Here is a 16,315-nt window from a genome sequence, read left to right as displayed (position 1 = left end):
CATCAATCTACACACAATACCCCATAATGACAAAGGGAAAACAAGTTTTTAGACATTTTAGCTAATATGTTAAAAATAAAAAACAGAAATACCTTATTTACACAAGTGTTCAGACCCTTTGCTATGAGTCTCGAAATTGAGCTCCAGTGCATCCTGTTTCTATGGCTCATCCTTGAGATGTTTTTACAACTGGATTGGAGTCCATCTGTGGTAAATTAAATTGATTGGACATGATTTGGAAAAGCCCACACCTGTCTATATAAGGTCCCACAGTTGACAGTGCATGTCAGAGCAAACACCAAGCCATGAGGTTGAAGGAATTGTCTGTAGAGCTCCAAGACAGGATTATGTCGAGACACAGATCTGGGGAAGGGTACCAAAAAATGGTCCCCAAGAACACAGTGGCTGCCATCATTCTTCAATGAAAGAAGTTTGGAACCACAAAAACTCTTCCTAGAGTTGGCTACCCTGCCAAACTGAGCAATCGGTGGAGAAAGGCCTTGGTCAGGGAGGTGACCAAGAACCCGATGGTCACTCTGACAGAGCTCCAGAGTTCCTCTGTGGAGATGGGAGAACCTTCCAGAAGGACAATGATCTCTGCAGTGCTCCACCAATCAGGCCTTTAAGTGGACAGACGGAAGCCACTCCTCAGAAAAGGCAAATGACAGCCCACTTGAAGTTTGCAAATAGGCACCTAAAGGACTCTCAGACCATGAGAAACAAGACTATCTGGTCTGATGAAAACAAGATTGAACTCTTTAGCCTGAATGCCAAGCGTCACATCTGTAGGAAACTTGGCACCCTCCCTGCGATGAAGCATGATGGCAGCATGGTGGAAGCATCATGATGTGGGGATGTTATTCAGCGGCAGGGACTGGGAGACTAGTCAGGATCGAGGGAAAGATGAATGGAGCAAAGTACAGAGAGATCCTTGATGAAAACCTGCTCCAGAGCACTCAGGACCTCAGACTGGGGCGAAGGTTAACCTTCCAACAGGACAACAACCCTAAGCACACAGCCAAGACAAGGCAGGAGTGGCTTTGGGACAAGTCTGTAAATGTCCTTGAATGGCCCAGCCAGAGCCTGGACTTGAACCCGATCTAACATCTCTGGAGAGACCTGAAAGTAGCTGTGCAACAACGCTCCATATCTAACCTGACAGAGCTTGAGTGGATCTGCAGAGATGAATGGGGCAAACTCCCCAAATACAGGTGTGCCAAGCTTGTAGCGTCATACCCAAGAAGACCCGAGACTGTAATCACTGCCAAAGGTGCTTCAATAAATTACTGAGTAAAGAGTCTGAATACTTATGTAAATGTGATATTTAAGTTTTTTATTTTTAATACATTTGAAAAAAAATTAAAACCTGTCATTATGGTGTATTGTGTGTAGATTGATGAGGGGGAAAAAACAATTAAATCAATTTTAGAATAGGCTGTAACATAACAAAATGTGGTAAAAGTCAAGGGGTCTGAATATTTTCCGAATGCTCTGTACATGCTAAAATCTCCACTGTAGTCTATATACTGTAGAAATAATGAAGCTCAAGTTGAAAATCATTAAACAAAATAATGAAGGTGTCTATCAACCTAATCAAGCGTAGATTACATCTCACATTCCAGTGTTTGAACTTGTAAGGAATGCATGGGATTTATCTTAATGTGACTCTGTGCAGCAAATGGCAATGTCTGCTTTAGCTATATAATGCCAAGAGCCGCTGGTACAGTTGTCGGGAGCCGTTCTAATAGAGTTCCACCTCTGACACCGCTAGAAGGGTATCTGATTAAATGGACCCCTTAGGCAATTCAAAGTGTATTCTTCAGCTGTAGGTACAGTTAGTTAAAACCTTATCACATAAAAAGCAACAATATGCTACATAACAGACAGCAACACAGGCAAGCATTACATAGGCTATCAAGGCAAAAAAAAGTTCCATACTCTACACAACAAACTTAACTAGGTGGAATTTTCAGAATGTGTAGGGTACCCCGATATCCCTTGGAATAATTACATTATTCAGGTGAAAACATGGATAAAAAGGTATTTATTCAAGAAGTATTTTGTTCAGATACGCCTCCTTCGCATGTAGGCCATACTATTGGTTTATCTTCGGTACAACGATCACGTGGTACCCGAAAAGAGGTATAAATATGGAAGCAGGCCTGATTCTATCCTTTCGCGAAAAACTAACACAGAGTTTATGTTCCTGACTCACCGCTGTTCTGTTCGCTTGGAATTTACGAATAAGTCGGTCGGGAATATATATAACAAATGGTAAGAGAACATTTTCATTCCTTAAACTATACGGTAGCTACAGTCATTACATATAGCTAACTAGCTACGTGCAACATGGAACAGTTGGGTTTTTCTTTTGAATCCGAGAAATTGCGCACAAATGTAGTAGGTAACTAGTTAAGACGGCTGACGTTAGCTAGCTATTTTGGCCCTTAACTTTAGCTTGCTGTAGATTCCTCAATTAATGGGCGGAGATCTGATGTCGTATAAATAGTTTTGCAACGGTTTTGATGTGACGTTTATAGTTTTAAATGAGACCAAATAAGTATTTGCCGATGCCTGATTTGCTTGTTAGCCAACGGAACATGTCCCTTTTTATTATAGTAACCCCCCCATCTGCCAAACTCTAACTTAACATTAAGTCTTGGTTAGTTAACATACTTTGAAGCCGTACAAATGTAGTTGGGTTTATAAACCTCCACCTCAATTTAATTTTCGTTGATGCACCGATGGAGTGAAACATGGCTATTAACGTTAACGTTACTAGGTACGCCTGAAGCCATTTACTTTTGTTTAGGTCAATAAAAACAACGCGTGTGTAGGCTAGCAATTACCTAAGTAACTCAAATTTAAGTGACCATTGTACTAACAAGGTGTACCCCCAGATGCTGAAATCCTCTAATTCACTTTAATTCACTTTATTTCTGGAGCTTGTTTGTAGAACATTCAGTCCTGGCTACTCTGCATGCATTCATTGCTTCTGCACCGTTGGCAAGGAGTGTAAGAGGGGGGTTATGACAAATTCTCACACATGTTATTCTGAGCACATTTTCTTGCACCTGTAGGCATTCAAGGACACTGGTAAAGCCCCTGTTGAGGCTGAGGTTGCCATCCATCGCATCCGTATCACCCTCACTAGCCGCAATGTCAAGTCTCTGGAAAAGGGTAAGCTCACTTTGCTATGGCATTCAGTCATAAGTGAAATTGTTATATACTGCCATAACTTTGAGTCAACACCTTTGGCTATGAGGATAACTTGATGACATAAACCAGAATGTGTCATAGCTTTTCTATCATATGCTATTCTGAGCCTTGTGTGCACATTGGCACACACATGCTACTTTCTTTTGACATGCAACTGTTTTCCTTTGTGTCCTCAGTGTGTGCAGACCTCATCCGTGGCGCTAAGGAGAAGAACCTCAAGGTGAAGGGACCAGTCCGTATGCCCACCAAGGTATGTATCAGATATAGATGGTGGATTTCGCTGCATCCTTGACAGCCTGACACTCACATCTGTGGTCTACCCCAGGTCTCTATAGAGGTGATGCCAAATCAATGTCCCTGCTCTTTCTGCCCGCTCTGGCGGCTCGGATTGAATTGTGGAAGACGTGACTAACTTCGTTCTGACAACTGTCACTAGGACTAAAGCTGCAGAAGATGCGATGAGTTTTTTTTTGTGTTTTTTGACCAGATCCATGGCCAAAATGTGCTTTTTGGCCCACCAGCCACTGGCTGTTAGATTTTTCCATATACCTGACTCAAGATTTTCTGATAAAATATTTAAATCATTGCATCAAAAACAAACTGACCATGCTCTGTTTTTAAAACAAGAAATGTATTTACAATGTTATATTGTTTCATTTTGTCTGAATCTTTTAACCAAAATATCAAATAAGACAGCTGCCCCTTTAACTTCTATGGGCTACGTGGGACACCCACCTGCAGGACACAGCCAGTGAAATATCAGGGCGGCATATTCAAAACAACAAAAAGTCATAATTCAACTTCCTCAAACATACAACTATTTTACACCATTTTAAAGATGCACTTCTCCTTGATGTAACCACATTGTCCGATTTCAAAAAGGCTTTACAGCAAAAGCAAAACATTAGATTATGTTACGAGAGTACATAGACAAAAATAATCACACAGCCATTTTCCAAGCAAGGACATGTCGATAAAACCCAAAACACAGCTAAATGAAGCACTAACCTTTGACGATCTTCGTCAGATGACACTTCTAGGACACTGTTACACAATACATGTATGTTTTGTTCGATAAAGTTCATATTTATATCCAAAAACAGCATTTTACATCGGTGTATGATGTTAAGAAAATGTATTCCCACCAAAACTGCTGGTGAATGTGCACATCAATTTACAAAAATACTCATCATAAACATTGACAAAATATACAACAATTATTTAAAGAATTATAGATGGACTACTCCTGGATGCAACCGCTTTGTCAGATTTTAAAATAGCTTTACGGAGAAAGCACATTTTTCAATATTCTGAGTACATAGCTCAGCCATCACAGAGAGCTATACAGACACCTGCCAAGTTCGGGGCAACCTAAACTCAGAATTAGTATTAGAAATATTGTCTTTGCTGATCTTTGTCAGAATGTACTCTCAGGACTGCTACTTCCACAAGAAATGTTTTTGTTCGAAATAATCCATATTTATGTCCAAATACCTCCGTTTTGTTTGTTCGTGCGTTCAGGTCACTATCCAAAGGCATAGTACCAGAGTTGAAAAGTCAATGTTCCATTACCGTACTTAGAAGCATGTCAAACGCTGTTTAAAATCAATCTTTATGGTATTTTTAACGTAAAATTGCGATAATATTCCAACCGGACAATGGCATATTCATTCAAGAAGGAGGGGCACGCTCGCGGGACCGAGCATATCCAATCCCTTTGTCTCCAGGCAGTCCACTCAGTGACTGAGCTCCAATTATCTGCCCAGTGACAGGAGAACGCTCAAACCACTTTCTGAAGGCTGTTGACAGCCAATGGAAGCCTTAGGAAGTGCAACGTCACCCCACAGACAATGTAGTTTCGATAGAGAATCAAAAGAACTACAATTCTGACTTTCCACTTCCTGCTTGGATTTTTCTCAGGTTTTTGCCTGCCATATGAGTTATGTTATACTCAGACACCATTCAAACAGTTTTAGAAACTTCAAAGTGTTTTCTATCCAAATCTACTAATTTGCATATTCTAGTTTCTGGGCCAGAGTAGTAACCTGTTTAAATTGGGTACGTTTTTCATCCGGCTGTGAAAATACTGCCCCCTACACCCCAAGAAGTTAAGGGTGTGAGGTTACCAATGACTATCAGCACTTTAGTGAGCACAGCACCTTGGCAGGCAATGTTGCTGAACGGGGTGGGATATCGGATTTGCACATCTTTGTGATTAGCAGCAATTAAACAAAACTGCAGTATTACTTTGTAAACAGCTACTGCAGCATTTTTCTAATGTAAATTGTAACTTGCATGTGATCATACTTTAGATTTTTATTCAGGAATGTAATGCTTGCACTGTAGAGCCCTGCAACTTTACCACCTGTCAACGTGGCTGTTGAAATGGACTTTCTTACCTGTCAATACCTAAAGCTACCCACACTTGGAGGGTGTTAACTTTCTGCCCTTAACTTTTTGAGGCCGTGCAGCCAGTGAAACCCACCGTGCAGCCAGAAAAATCAGAGCGCCAAATTCGGAAACAACAAAATGTCATAATTCAAATTTCTCAAACACAACTATTTTACACCATTTTATAGATAAACATCTCCTTAACTTCCCTGGGCTTTTGTTTGCGTCCCACCTAGTCAACAGCCAGTGGAATCGCGTGGCGCGAAATACAAATACCTCAAATGCTGTAACTTCAATTTCTCAAACATATGACTATTTTACACCATTTTAAAGACAAGACTCTCGTTAATCTAACCACATTGTCCGATTTCAAAAAGGCTTTACAGCGAAAGCAAAACATTAGATTATGTCAGGAGAGTACCCTGCCAAAAATAATCACACAGCCATTTTCAAAGCAAGCATATATGTCACAAAAACCAAAACCACAGCTAAATGCAGCACTAACCTTTGATGATCTTCATCAGATGACACTCCTAGGACATTATGTTATACAATACATGCATGTTTTGTTCAATCAAGTTCATATTTATATCAAAAACCAGCTTTTTACATTAGCATGTGATGTTCAGAACTATCATACCCACCGCAAACTTCCGGTGAATTTACTAAATTACTCATGATTAACGTTCACAAAATACACAATTATTTTAAGAATTACAGATACAGAACTCCTTTATGCAATCGCAGTGTCAGATTTTAAAATAGCTTTTCAGTGAAAGCACATTTACAAATATTCTGAGTAGATAGCTCGGCCATCACGGCTAACTAATTTGACACCCACCAAGTTTGGCCCTCACCAAACTCGGACTTATTATAAGTAAAATTGGATTACCTTTGCTGTTCTTCGTCAGAATGCACTCCCAGGACTTCTACTTCAACAACAAATGTTTTGGTTCCAAATAATCCATAGTTATATTCAAATACCGTTTTGTTTGTGTGTTCAGGACACTATCCGAAGGGTGACGCGCGAGCGCATTTCGTGACCAAAAATGTCAAAATATTCCATTACCGTACTTCGAAGCATGTCAAAAGCTGTTTAAAATCAGTTTTATGCTATTTTTCTCATAAAATAGCGATAATATTCCAACCGGGCGATGTTGTATTCATTCAAAGGCTGAAATAAAAAAATGAGAATTCTCATGAACGCGCTTCTGTCTCACTGTTCCCAGGCCGACCACTCAAAATCAGAGCTGCTGTACTTCGCCCAGAGACTGCAGACACCCCATTACACTTTCTGAGAGCCAATGGAAGCCTTAGAAAATGTCACGTTACGTTACAGCAGAGATGCTGTATTTTCGATAGAGTTGCAACTGAAGGACAACAGGCTCTTCCTGTATGGAATCTTCTCAGGTTTTGGCCTGCCATATGAGTTCTGTTATACTCACAGACACCATTCAAACAGTTTTAGAAACGTTAGTGTTTTCTATCCAAATCTACTAATTATATGCATATTCTCGTTTCTGGGCAAGAGTAGTAACCAGTTTAAATCGGGTACGTTTTTTATCCGGCCGTGCAAATACTGCCCCCTAGCCCCAACAGGTTAATCCAACCACGTTGTCCGATTTCAAAAAGTCTTTACGGCAAAAGCATAAAGTTAGATTATGTTAGGACACTACATGGACAAAAAATTACACACAGCCATTTTCAATGCAAGGACAAGCGTCACCAAAAGCAGAAAACCAGCTAAAATTATGCACTAACCTTTGACGATCTTCATCAGATGACACTCCTAGTACATTATGTTAGACAACACATGCATTTTTTTGTTGTATCAAGTTCATATTTATATCCAAAAACCCCATTTTACATTGGCGTGTGACGTTCAGAAAATGTATTTCCTCCCAAAAATTCTGGTGAATCAGCACAACAATTTACAAAAATACTCATTATAAACGTTGATAAAATATTAAACTGTTATTCAAAGAATTATAGATTATCATCTCCTGAATGCAACCGCATTGACAGATTTGAAAATAACTTTACTGGGAAAGCACACTTTGCAATAATCTGAGTACTGCGCTCAGAAAAATACATCAGGCAATTAGATACCCGCCATTTTGGAGTCATCTAAATGCATAAATAGCATTAAATATTCACTTACCTTTAATAATCTTCATCAGAAGGCACTTCCAGGAATCCCAGGTCCACAATAAATGTTGGTTTGTTCGATAAAGTTAATAATTTATGTCCAAATAACTCCGTTGTTAGTGTGTTCGGTAAGCTACTCAAAATGGAGGACGCGTGAGGATAATGTCACAACGAAAAGCCCCAAAAAAGTTCTGTTTACGTTCGTTCAATCATGTTAAACGTTGTAAAGCATCAGTCTTTAGGGCCTTTAGAACGTGAAAATTCAGTAATATTCAAACTGGACGATTCCATTGTCTTGAAAAACGTTTTGGAACAGAGCTACCTTATGTGAATGCGCGCCAATGAAGTGATGTCCTTCCCTGGGTCACCAACTTCCCAGCCTTCTTGTTCGGTCTCTGTTCCATCATAGACGTCTCAAACAACTTTCTAAAGGCTGTTGACATCTAGTGGAAGCCTTAGGAAGTGCAAAATGAACCCTAACTCACTGTGTTCGATTGGCAATGACTTGAAAAAAACTACAGGCACCAGATTTTCATTTCCTGGTTGTATTTTTCTCAGGTTTTTGCCTGCCATATGAGTTCTGTTATACACAGACATCATTCAGACAGTTTTAGAAACTGTGTGTTTTCTATCCAAATCTACTAATAATATGCATATCCTACCTTCTGAGCCTGAGTAGCAGGCAGTTTACTACGGGCATGCCTTTCATCCGGGCGTCAAAATACTGCCCCCTACCCTAGAGAAGTTAAATCTTTGGCCTTTGCGGGGGTGGGTAAATAAGTTGCATTTGTACATAAAGCTGCATTGAGGGCATTTGCCACATTTGTAATTACCTTCTGGAACCTTGTCCCAAAAAGTTTCCCATTTTTCTCGTGGGTAATCAGATTTAACCACTCCCTCACGTTTGGGGGTCTTTAAAAAATACATATTACTGTAAATATTGATAACATTCCCTGTGTATGATATATTTTTATACATTGAATGTTAATATTGTGAAACTTTTTTTTTACCTCCTGTTTCAGAAAGTGATGTCACTGAGCACTGTGTATATGTGTGTATATATATATATATATTTCATTCCACCCACACCTGAAATAGGTCTTCCATGAGGGTCAAAATGTTGTTTTAAATAAATATCACCTGGGAGCAGCAGTGTGCAACTTTGTTTTCCATGAGTTTGCCTAAAACTCCAGCACCTGCGGAAGTACCTGGATGTCTGTTCAGTTATGGTATAATCTTATTTTATTTTCTCATCTCCTTTCAGACTCTGCGTATCACAACCAGGAAGACCCCCTGTGGAGAGGGTTCCAAGACCTGGGATCGCTTCCAGATGCGGATCCACAAGCGTCTTATCGACCTGCACAGTCCCTCTGAGATTGTCAAGCAGATCACCTCCATCAGCATCGAGCCTGGTGTAGAGGTCGAGGTCACCATTGCTGACGCATAAGCTGTTTTGTACATGCAATAAAAAGATAAAACTGAATTGCCAGTCTTGGCTCATTATTCAATGCCACAGGATTTTCAGTGTTGGTGGTGGCACTAATGAGATGGGTGGTTTTATTGGAAAATTGTGGTATGCTATGAAATTGACCTATCAATATAGGAATATTTAATTTAAAAAAAAAAATGGTTCTCAACTTGATTGGTGTTGGGTCCTCATCACAAGTGGGCTTGCACTACAGGATGTTTAAATTAATTGGTGAAAGGAGTCGCATAAGTGTAACTCACTAATGGTTACGGTGTGACACTCATGTAGAACTGCTGCCGATGAAAGGGCAAACATTGGGTTAGTTATCAGTCTGCCACCCCCTTGTCATGCCTGTAATGAGGTAGACCTAGATTTGTTGCAAAACAGAACTACACTGAAAAGATCATTGCAACGATTTAGGAGTAAATAATGAAATATGAGTCCCTAATCTATGGATTTCAAGACGGAATACAGATTGGATCTTTTCCGGGTGTAATGTCTGAGTTATTGAATTCTGACACTGTACTGATGTTTTGCCTGGTTATTGCCTTACAGTTGGCTAAACTTGCCTGTATTCCCAGTCACCTTGCAGTGGTTTGCACTTTCAGTTTTGGTTTGGATAGGTTTTAATTGTCAGTGTGAACATCCTCAAAACACTTCCTGGTGAACTGTCTGTGTATACATCAGTGTTATTCTCAGTGTAAAGTATGTGAGAAATAGTGCAAGATTATGATAAGTCTTTTATTGCATCAAATGCTTGTTTTATTTGACAGAGTATTATAGCTATTGTGTGTGTGGTCTACTGAGGATGGGCCTCTGTGAGAACACTGACAGAGGAGATTTAAGATGTCTTTGGGTGATAAAACCTAAAGAGCATTCCAGAGCATGAGTTAATGTTTCTGTTCTATATGCTTCCAGAGAGAGATGGTTCCAGTTTGGAGTCTGAGGGCCAGACACTAGTCAATAAACTGTTGACACAGCAGATGCATTATTGGTATCTTTCATACAAATCTTAACCTTGTGACCCATTCTATATATCTGTTCTTCATGTAGGTTGAAAGGGATGTATCTTGGTTATGAAAGACCTTTGTACTTCTGTCTCGTGGCTTTTCAACGGATCATCAGAAACGGTGATTCGTCGACAAGCCATTGCTATTGCAAAGCTCTCACTTTAAAAGATTTAGTTTTTAAGTGTAACTGACTTGTGTGATAGCTTTCATTTGATAGTAAAGAAATGAACCACAAGTACAAGTGGTTTTTTTGGGGGGGGTATCTGTACTTTACATTTTATATTTTACTATTTTTACTCCACTACATTCCTAAAGAAAGTAGTGCACTTTTAAAATTTTCCTGACACCCAAAAGTAAGTACTCGTTATATTTTGAATGCTTAGGAGAGATGGTCCCATTCACGCACTAATCAAGAACATCCCTTGTCATCCCTACAGACTCACACAAATACTTTGTAAATTGTCTGTTTTGGAGTGTGCACCTGGCTTTCCATAAATTAGAAAGATTTGCATAATACAAAGAATTTGAAACAATTTATACCTTTGATACCTAAGTATATTTTAGCATTTACTTTTGATACTTAACAAAATGTAAAACCAAAAGCTTTGACTTTCTCAAGTATTTTACTGGGTGATTAACTTTTACTTGAGTCATTTTCTATTAAGGTATTCAAGTTTTATTCAAGTATGACAATTTGGGTACTTTTTCCATCACTGTTCTCAGAGGCAACCTGGAACATATCCCAGTCCATGTGATCAAAACGATCTCGATGCATTGATTACAGTTTGTCAGACTAGAGTTGAATAGACCTTTGCACGGGTACTTCCTGTTTAAGTTTCTGCCTATAGGAAGGGACTTTGGGAAGGTTGTGGGAGGGCCTTGTAGCCATCCCAGAAGGTGGGGTTATGGTATGGGCAGGCATAAGCTACGGACAATGAACACGATTGCATTTTATCGATGGCAATTTGGATGCACAGAGATACCGTGATGAGATCCTGAGGCCCATTGTCGTGCCATTCATCCGCCGCCATCAGCACATGATAATGCAAGGCCCCATGTCGCAAGGATCTGTACACAGTTCCTGGAATCTGTTAGTTCTTTCACGACCTGCATACTCACCAGATATGTCACCCATTGAGCATGGTTGGGATGCTCTGGATCAATGTGTGTGACAGTGTGTTCTAGTTTCCGCCAATATCCAGCAACTTCGCACAGCCATTGAAGAGGAGAGGGACAAGATTCCACAATCCACAATTACAGGGGCTTCCGAGTGGCACAGCGGTCTGAGGCACTGCATCTCAGTGCTAGAGGCGTCACTACAGACACTGGTTCGATTCCAGGCTGTATCACAACCGGCTGTGATTGGGAGTCCCATAGGGCGGTGCACAATTGGCTTAGTGTCATCCGGGTTAGGGTTTGGCCAGGGTAGGCCGACATTGTAAAATAAGAATTTGTTCTTAACTGACTTGCCGATTTAAATAAAAATAAAATAAATCAACAGCCTGATCAATTCTATCGAAGCCTCTCCGTATCTTATAACACAGGTACATCACATCTGTAAGCCCATCTTGTTGAAGTTGGACAACATTTGTATTTTGAAACATTGGCTAATAGAGTGGATCCTATATGCAGTTCTCTGCCTCTCTTTTAGTTGAGTTTGTGGATGTGTCGTTTGGAGAGCGGGACCGGTGCTAGTTCGCCATGTTGGTGCCTTTGAGATCTACAACGAGAGCGTCTATGACCTGCTGCAGGCAACCATGGGACGCACCGCCTCCGTGTGTGAGGACAGTGGAGGCAGCTCATACCACGGATGTGTGTGTAGTCCTGTGTAGCTCATATGAAAAAAGTATGAAAATGCATGCACTCATGTAAGTTGCTCTGGATAAGAGTGTCTGCTAAAATGTAGGCAGTGGGATGTCATGTCCTTTGAAATAAAGTGCCCAAAAGTTTAATTAGTCACTTTGATGCAAACCAACTTTTGCAAGCAGTGCCCCCATAGTCCTGAAAGAGATGAAGTCATATTTTTATCCTTTCAGTTCTAAGGTGGGTCAATGTCCACAACTTGTGTCATGATTGCAACGTGGCAAACTCATTTCACGGAGGGCCGAGTGTCTGCGGGTTTTCGCTCCTCCCTTGTACTTGATTGTATCTGGGTGTCTACTTCTTAATTGAACGGAAAAACCAAAAACCCGCAGACACTACGCCAGGGCTTTGTCTGAAAACACGCAGACAATCAGCCCTCTGAGTTTGATACATGTGCATTAAATGATTAGAGTATACAGTGCATGTCTGACTTTATTATTATTTTTTATTTATTTATTTCACCTTTATTTAACCAGGTAGGCAAGTTGAGAACAAGTTCTCATTTACAATTGTGACCTGGCCAAGATAAAGCAAAGCAGTTCGACAACATACAACAACACAGAGTTACACATGGAGTAAAACAAACATACAGTCAATAATACAGTAGAAAAATAAGTCTATATACAATGTGAGCAAATGAGGTGAGATAAGGGAGGTAAAGGCAAAAAGGCCATGGTGGCAAAGTAAATACAATATACAGTGGGGGGAAAAAGTATTTGATCCCGTGCTTGATCTCAGCTCGTTACCTGTATAAAAGACACCTGGGAGACAGAAATCTTTCTGATTGAGAGGGGGTCAAATACTTATTTCCCTCATTAAAATGCAAATCAATTTATAACATTTCTGACATGCGTTTTTCTGGATGTTTTTGTTGTTATTCTGTCTTTCACTGTTCAAATAAACCTACCATTAAAATTATAGACTGATCATTTCTTTGTCAGTGGGCAAACATACAAAATCAGCAGGGGATTAAATACTTTTTTCCCCCACTGTATGTTGTGCAAAAAAAAGTAAATTAGGAATTATTTTGTCTTAGTTAAGAACAAATTGTCATCCAATAGGCTTTGATTAAATTTCCAATTTCCCCGTCCACGTGGAAATTCTATAAGAGTTATATTGAGGCCAATTAGATTGCATTCCGTCTCCTATAAATACTTTTTTTTTAACTTTTGATGCCAGCAAGAATGAGACTAGGAAGTAATCAAGACGGCTAGGTTGATTAAGCCTCCTCCATGTATATGCAGCATATCACCCTGCATCCCACTGTTGGTTTGCTTCTGAAAGCTAAGCATGGTTGGTCCTGGTTGGTCCCTGGATGGGAGACCAGATTCTGGTGGAAGTGGTGTTAGAGGGCTAGTAGGAGGCACCCTTTCCTCTGATCTAAAAAAATAAACTTTTGTTATTGACCAAATACTTATTTTCCACCATAATTTGCAAATAAATTCATAAAGAATCCTACAATGGGATTTTCTGGATTTTTTTTTCTCATTTTGTCTGTCATAGTTGAAGTGTACCTATGATGAAAATGACAGGCCTCTCTCATCTTTTTAAGTGGGAGAACTTGCACAATTGGTGGCTGACTAAATATTTTTTGGCCCACTGTACATATATAATACAGTCTGGGAAGTGCTGCGTCAAGTGACACGGAGGATATTGTTTCCTGTTTCCTGTTTCCGGTCACAACTTGCAGACTTGTTTACGCTACTGTGCGTTTTTGTTGCCGATCTTACTTTGCTACCTAACGGTTTTTACTTTTTCATTACCGTATATTTTTACTTTTTACCCTCACTCAACTTTTTTCATTCAACTTTCTTACCCCGGAGATTTTATCTGGACATGGTTCGTCAGGACTTCAAACAGCCGAAGCTAAGTAACATTAACATGATGCCTTCTAATTGCAGTCGTTGTACTTATAATATACAGGAGAACGATCGCCTTACGGCAAGGATAGCTGTGCTGCAAGCCCAGCTTCAGACGCAATCGTTAGGCAAGGGTAATTTCAGTGTAGGAAAGGATGAAACAGCGTCTGTGCCACCAGCAAGTACAGATAATAACGTTAGTATAAATCCCCTCGCACGGTCCCCGCAGCCGGACAACTTTCTCATGGCTTCTGGAGGGAAACGCTGTAGGAATACTCAACCGGTGTCGCTTATTCAGTCGACAGAAACTTTCAACCGGTTCTCCCCATTAAGTGAGTCGGAGTCGGAGGCCGAGACTTCTCTGGTCTCTACTCCTCCCGCTGTGGGGTCTGAGACGCCGACGGCTCCCACCATTAGCTCTGACAAATTGAAAACCCTAGTCATTGGCGACTCCATTACCCGCAGTATTAGACTTAAAACGAATCATCCAGTGATCATACACTGTTTACCAGGGGGCAGGGCTACCGACGTTAAGGCTAATCTAAAGACGGTGCTGGCTAAAGCTAAAACTGGCGAGTGTAGAGAGTATAGAGATATGTTATCCACATCGGCACCAACGATGTTAGGATGAAACAGTCAGAGGTCACCAAGCGCAACATAGCTTCAGCGTGGAAGTCAGCTAGAAAGATGTGTCGGCATCGAGTAATTGTCTCTGGCCCCCTCCCAGTTAGGGGGAGTGATGAGCTCTACAGCAGAGTCTCACAACTCAATCGCTGGATGAAAACTGTGTTCTGCCCCTCCCAAAAGATAGAATTTGTAGATAACTGGCCCTCTTTCTGGGACTCACCCACAAACAGGACCAAGCCTGGCCTGTTGAGGAGTGATGGACTCCATCCTAGCTGGAGGGGTGCTCTCATCTTATCTACGAACATAGACAGGGCTCTAACTCCTCTAGCTCCACAATGAAATAGGGTGCAGGCCAGGCAGCAGGCTGTTAGCCAGCCTGCCAGCTTGGTGGAGTCTGCCATTAGCACAGTCAGCGTAGTCAGCTCAGCTTTCCCCATTGAGACCGTGTCTGTGCCTCGATCTAGGTTGGGCAAAATTAAAAATGGCGGTGTTCGCTTTAGTAATCTCACTAGTATAAAGACCTCCTCCATTCCTGACATTATTGAAAGAGATTGTGATACTTCACATCTCAAAATTGGGTTACTTAATGTTAGATCCCTCACTTCCAAGGCAGTTATAGTCAATGAACTAATCACTGATCATAGTCTTGATGTGATTGGCCTGACTGAAACATGGCTTAAGCCTGATGAATTTACTGTGTTAAATGAGGCCTCACCCCCTGGTTACACTAGTGACCATACCCCCCGTGCATCCGGCAAAGGCGGAGGTGTTGCTAACATCTACGATAGCAAATTTCAATTTACAAAAAAAAAAACAATGACGTTTTCGTCTTTTGAGCTTCTAGTCATGAAATCTATGCAGCCTACTCACTCACTTTTTATAGCTACTGTTTACAGGCCTCCTGGGCCATATGCAGTGTTCCTCACTGAGTTCCCTGAATTCCTATCGGATCTTGTAGTCATAGCAGATAATATTCTAATTTTTGGTGACTTTAACATTCACATGGAAAAGTCCACAGACCCACTCCAAAAGGCTTTCGGAGCCATCATCGACTCAGTGGGTTTTGTCCAACATGTCTTTGGACATACTCACTGCCACAGTCATACTCTGGACCTAGTTTTGTCCCATGGAATAAATGTTGTGGATCTTAATGTTTTTCCTCATAATCCTGGATTATCGGACCACCATTTTATTGTGTTTACAATTGCAACAAATAATCTGCTCAGACCCCAACCAAGGAGCATTAAAAGTCGTGCTATAAATTCTCAGACAACCCAAAGATTCCTTGATGCCCTTCCAGACTCCCTCTGCCTACCCAAGGACGTCAGAGGACAAAAATCAGTTAACCACCTAACCAAGGAACTCAATTTAACCTTGCGCAATACCCTAGATGCAGTTGCACCCCTAAAAATTAAAAACATCTGTCATAAGAAACTAGCTCCCTGGTATACAGAAAATACACGAGCTCTGAAGCAAGCTTCCAGAAAATTGGAACGGAAATGGCGCCACACCAAACTGGAAGTCTTCCGACTAGCTTGGAAAGACAGTACCGTGCAGTATCGAAGAGCCCTCACTGCTGCTCGATCATCCTATTTTTCCAACTTAATTGAGGAAAATAAGAACAATCCGAAATTTCTTTTTGATACTGTCGCAAAGCTAACTAAAAAGCAGCATTCGCAAATGGAGGATGGCTTTCACTTCAGCAGTAATACATTTATGAACTTCTTTGA

At 40.7% G+C, this 16,315-nt stretch overlaps 1 protein-coding gene across 1 annotated transcript; it reads left to right on the top strand.

Annotated features, from left to right (window-relative positions):
* The first annotated feature begins 2,143 nt into the window (after positions 1-2,143).
* On the top strand, positions 2,144-9,241 carry LOC115155081 (40S ribosomal protein S20). The gene is made up of 4 exons (XM_029701867.1): positions 2,144-2,274; positions 3,081-3,180; positions 3,396-3,469; positions 9,023-9,241. Exons 1-4 carry the CDS (start codon positions 2,272-2,274, stop codon positions 9,203-9,205), a joined length of 360 nt encoding a protein of 119 aa, XP_029557727.1. The 5' UTR covers positions 2,144-2,271; the 3' UTR covers positions 9,206-9,241.
* Positions 9,242-16,315: the final 7,074 nt, after the last annotated feature.

Source organism: Salmo trutta, chromosome 2 (genome assembly GCF_901001165.1).
Source record: "Salmo trutta chromosome 2, fSalTru1.1, whole genome shotgun sequence".
NCBI lineage: Eukaryota > Metazoa > Chordata > Actinopteri > Salmoniformes > Salmonidae > Salmo > Salmo trutta.
This window is presented reverse-complemented; position numbering and strand designations above follow the sequence as displayed.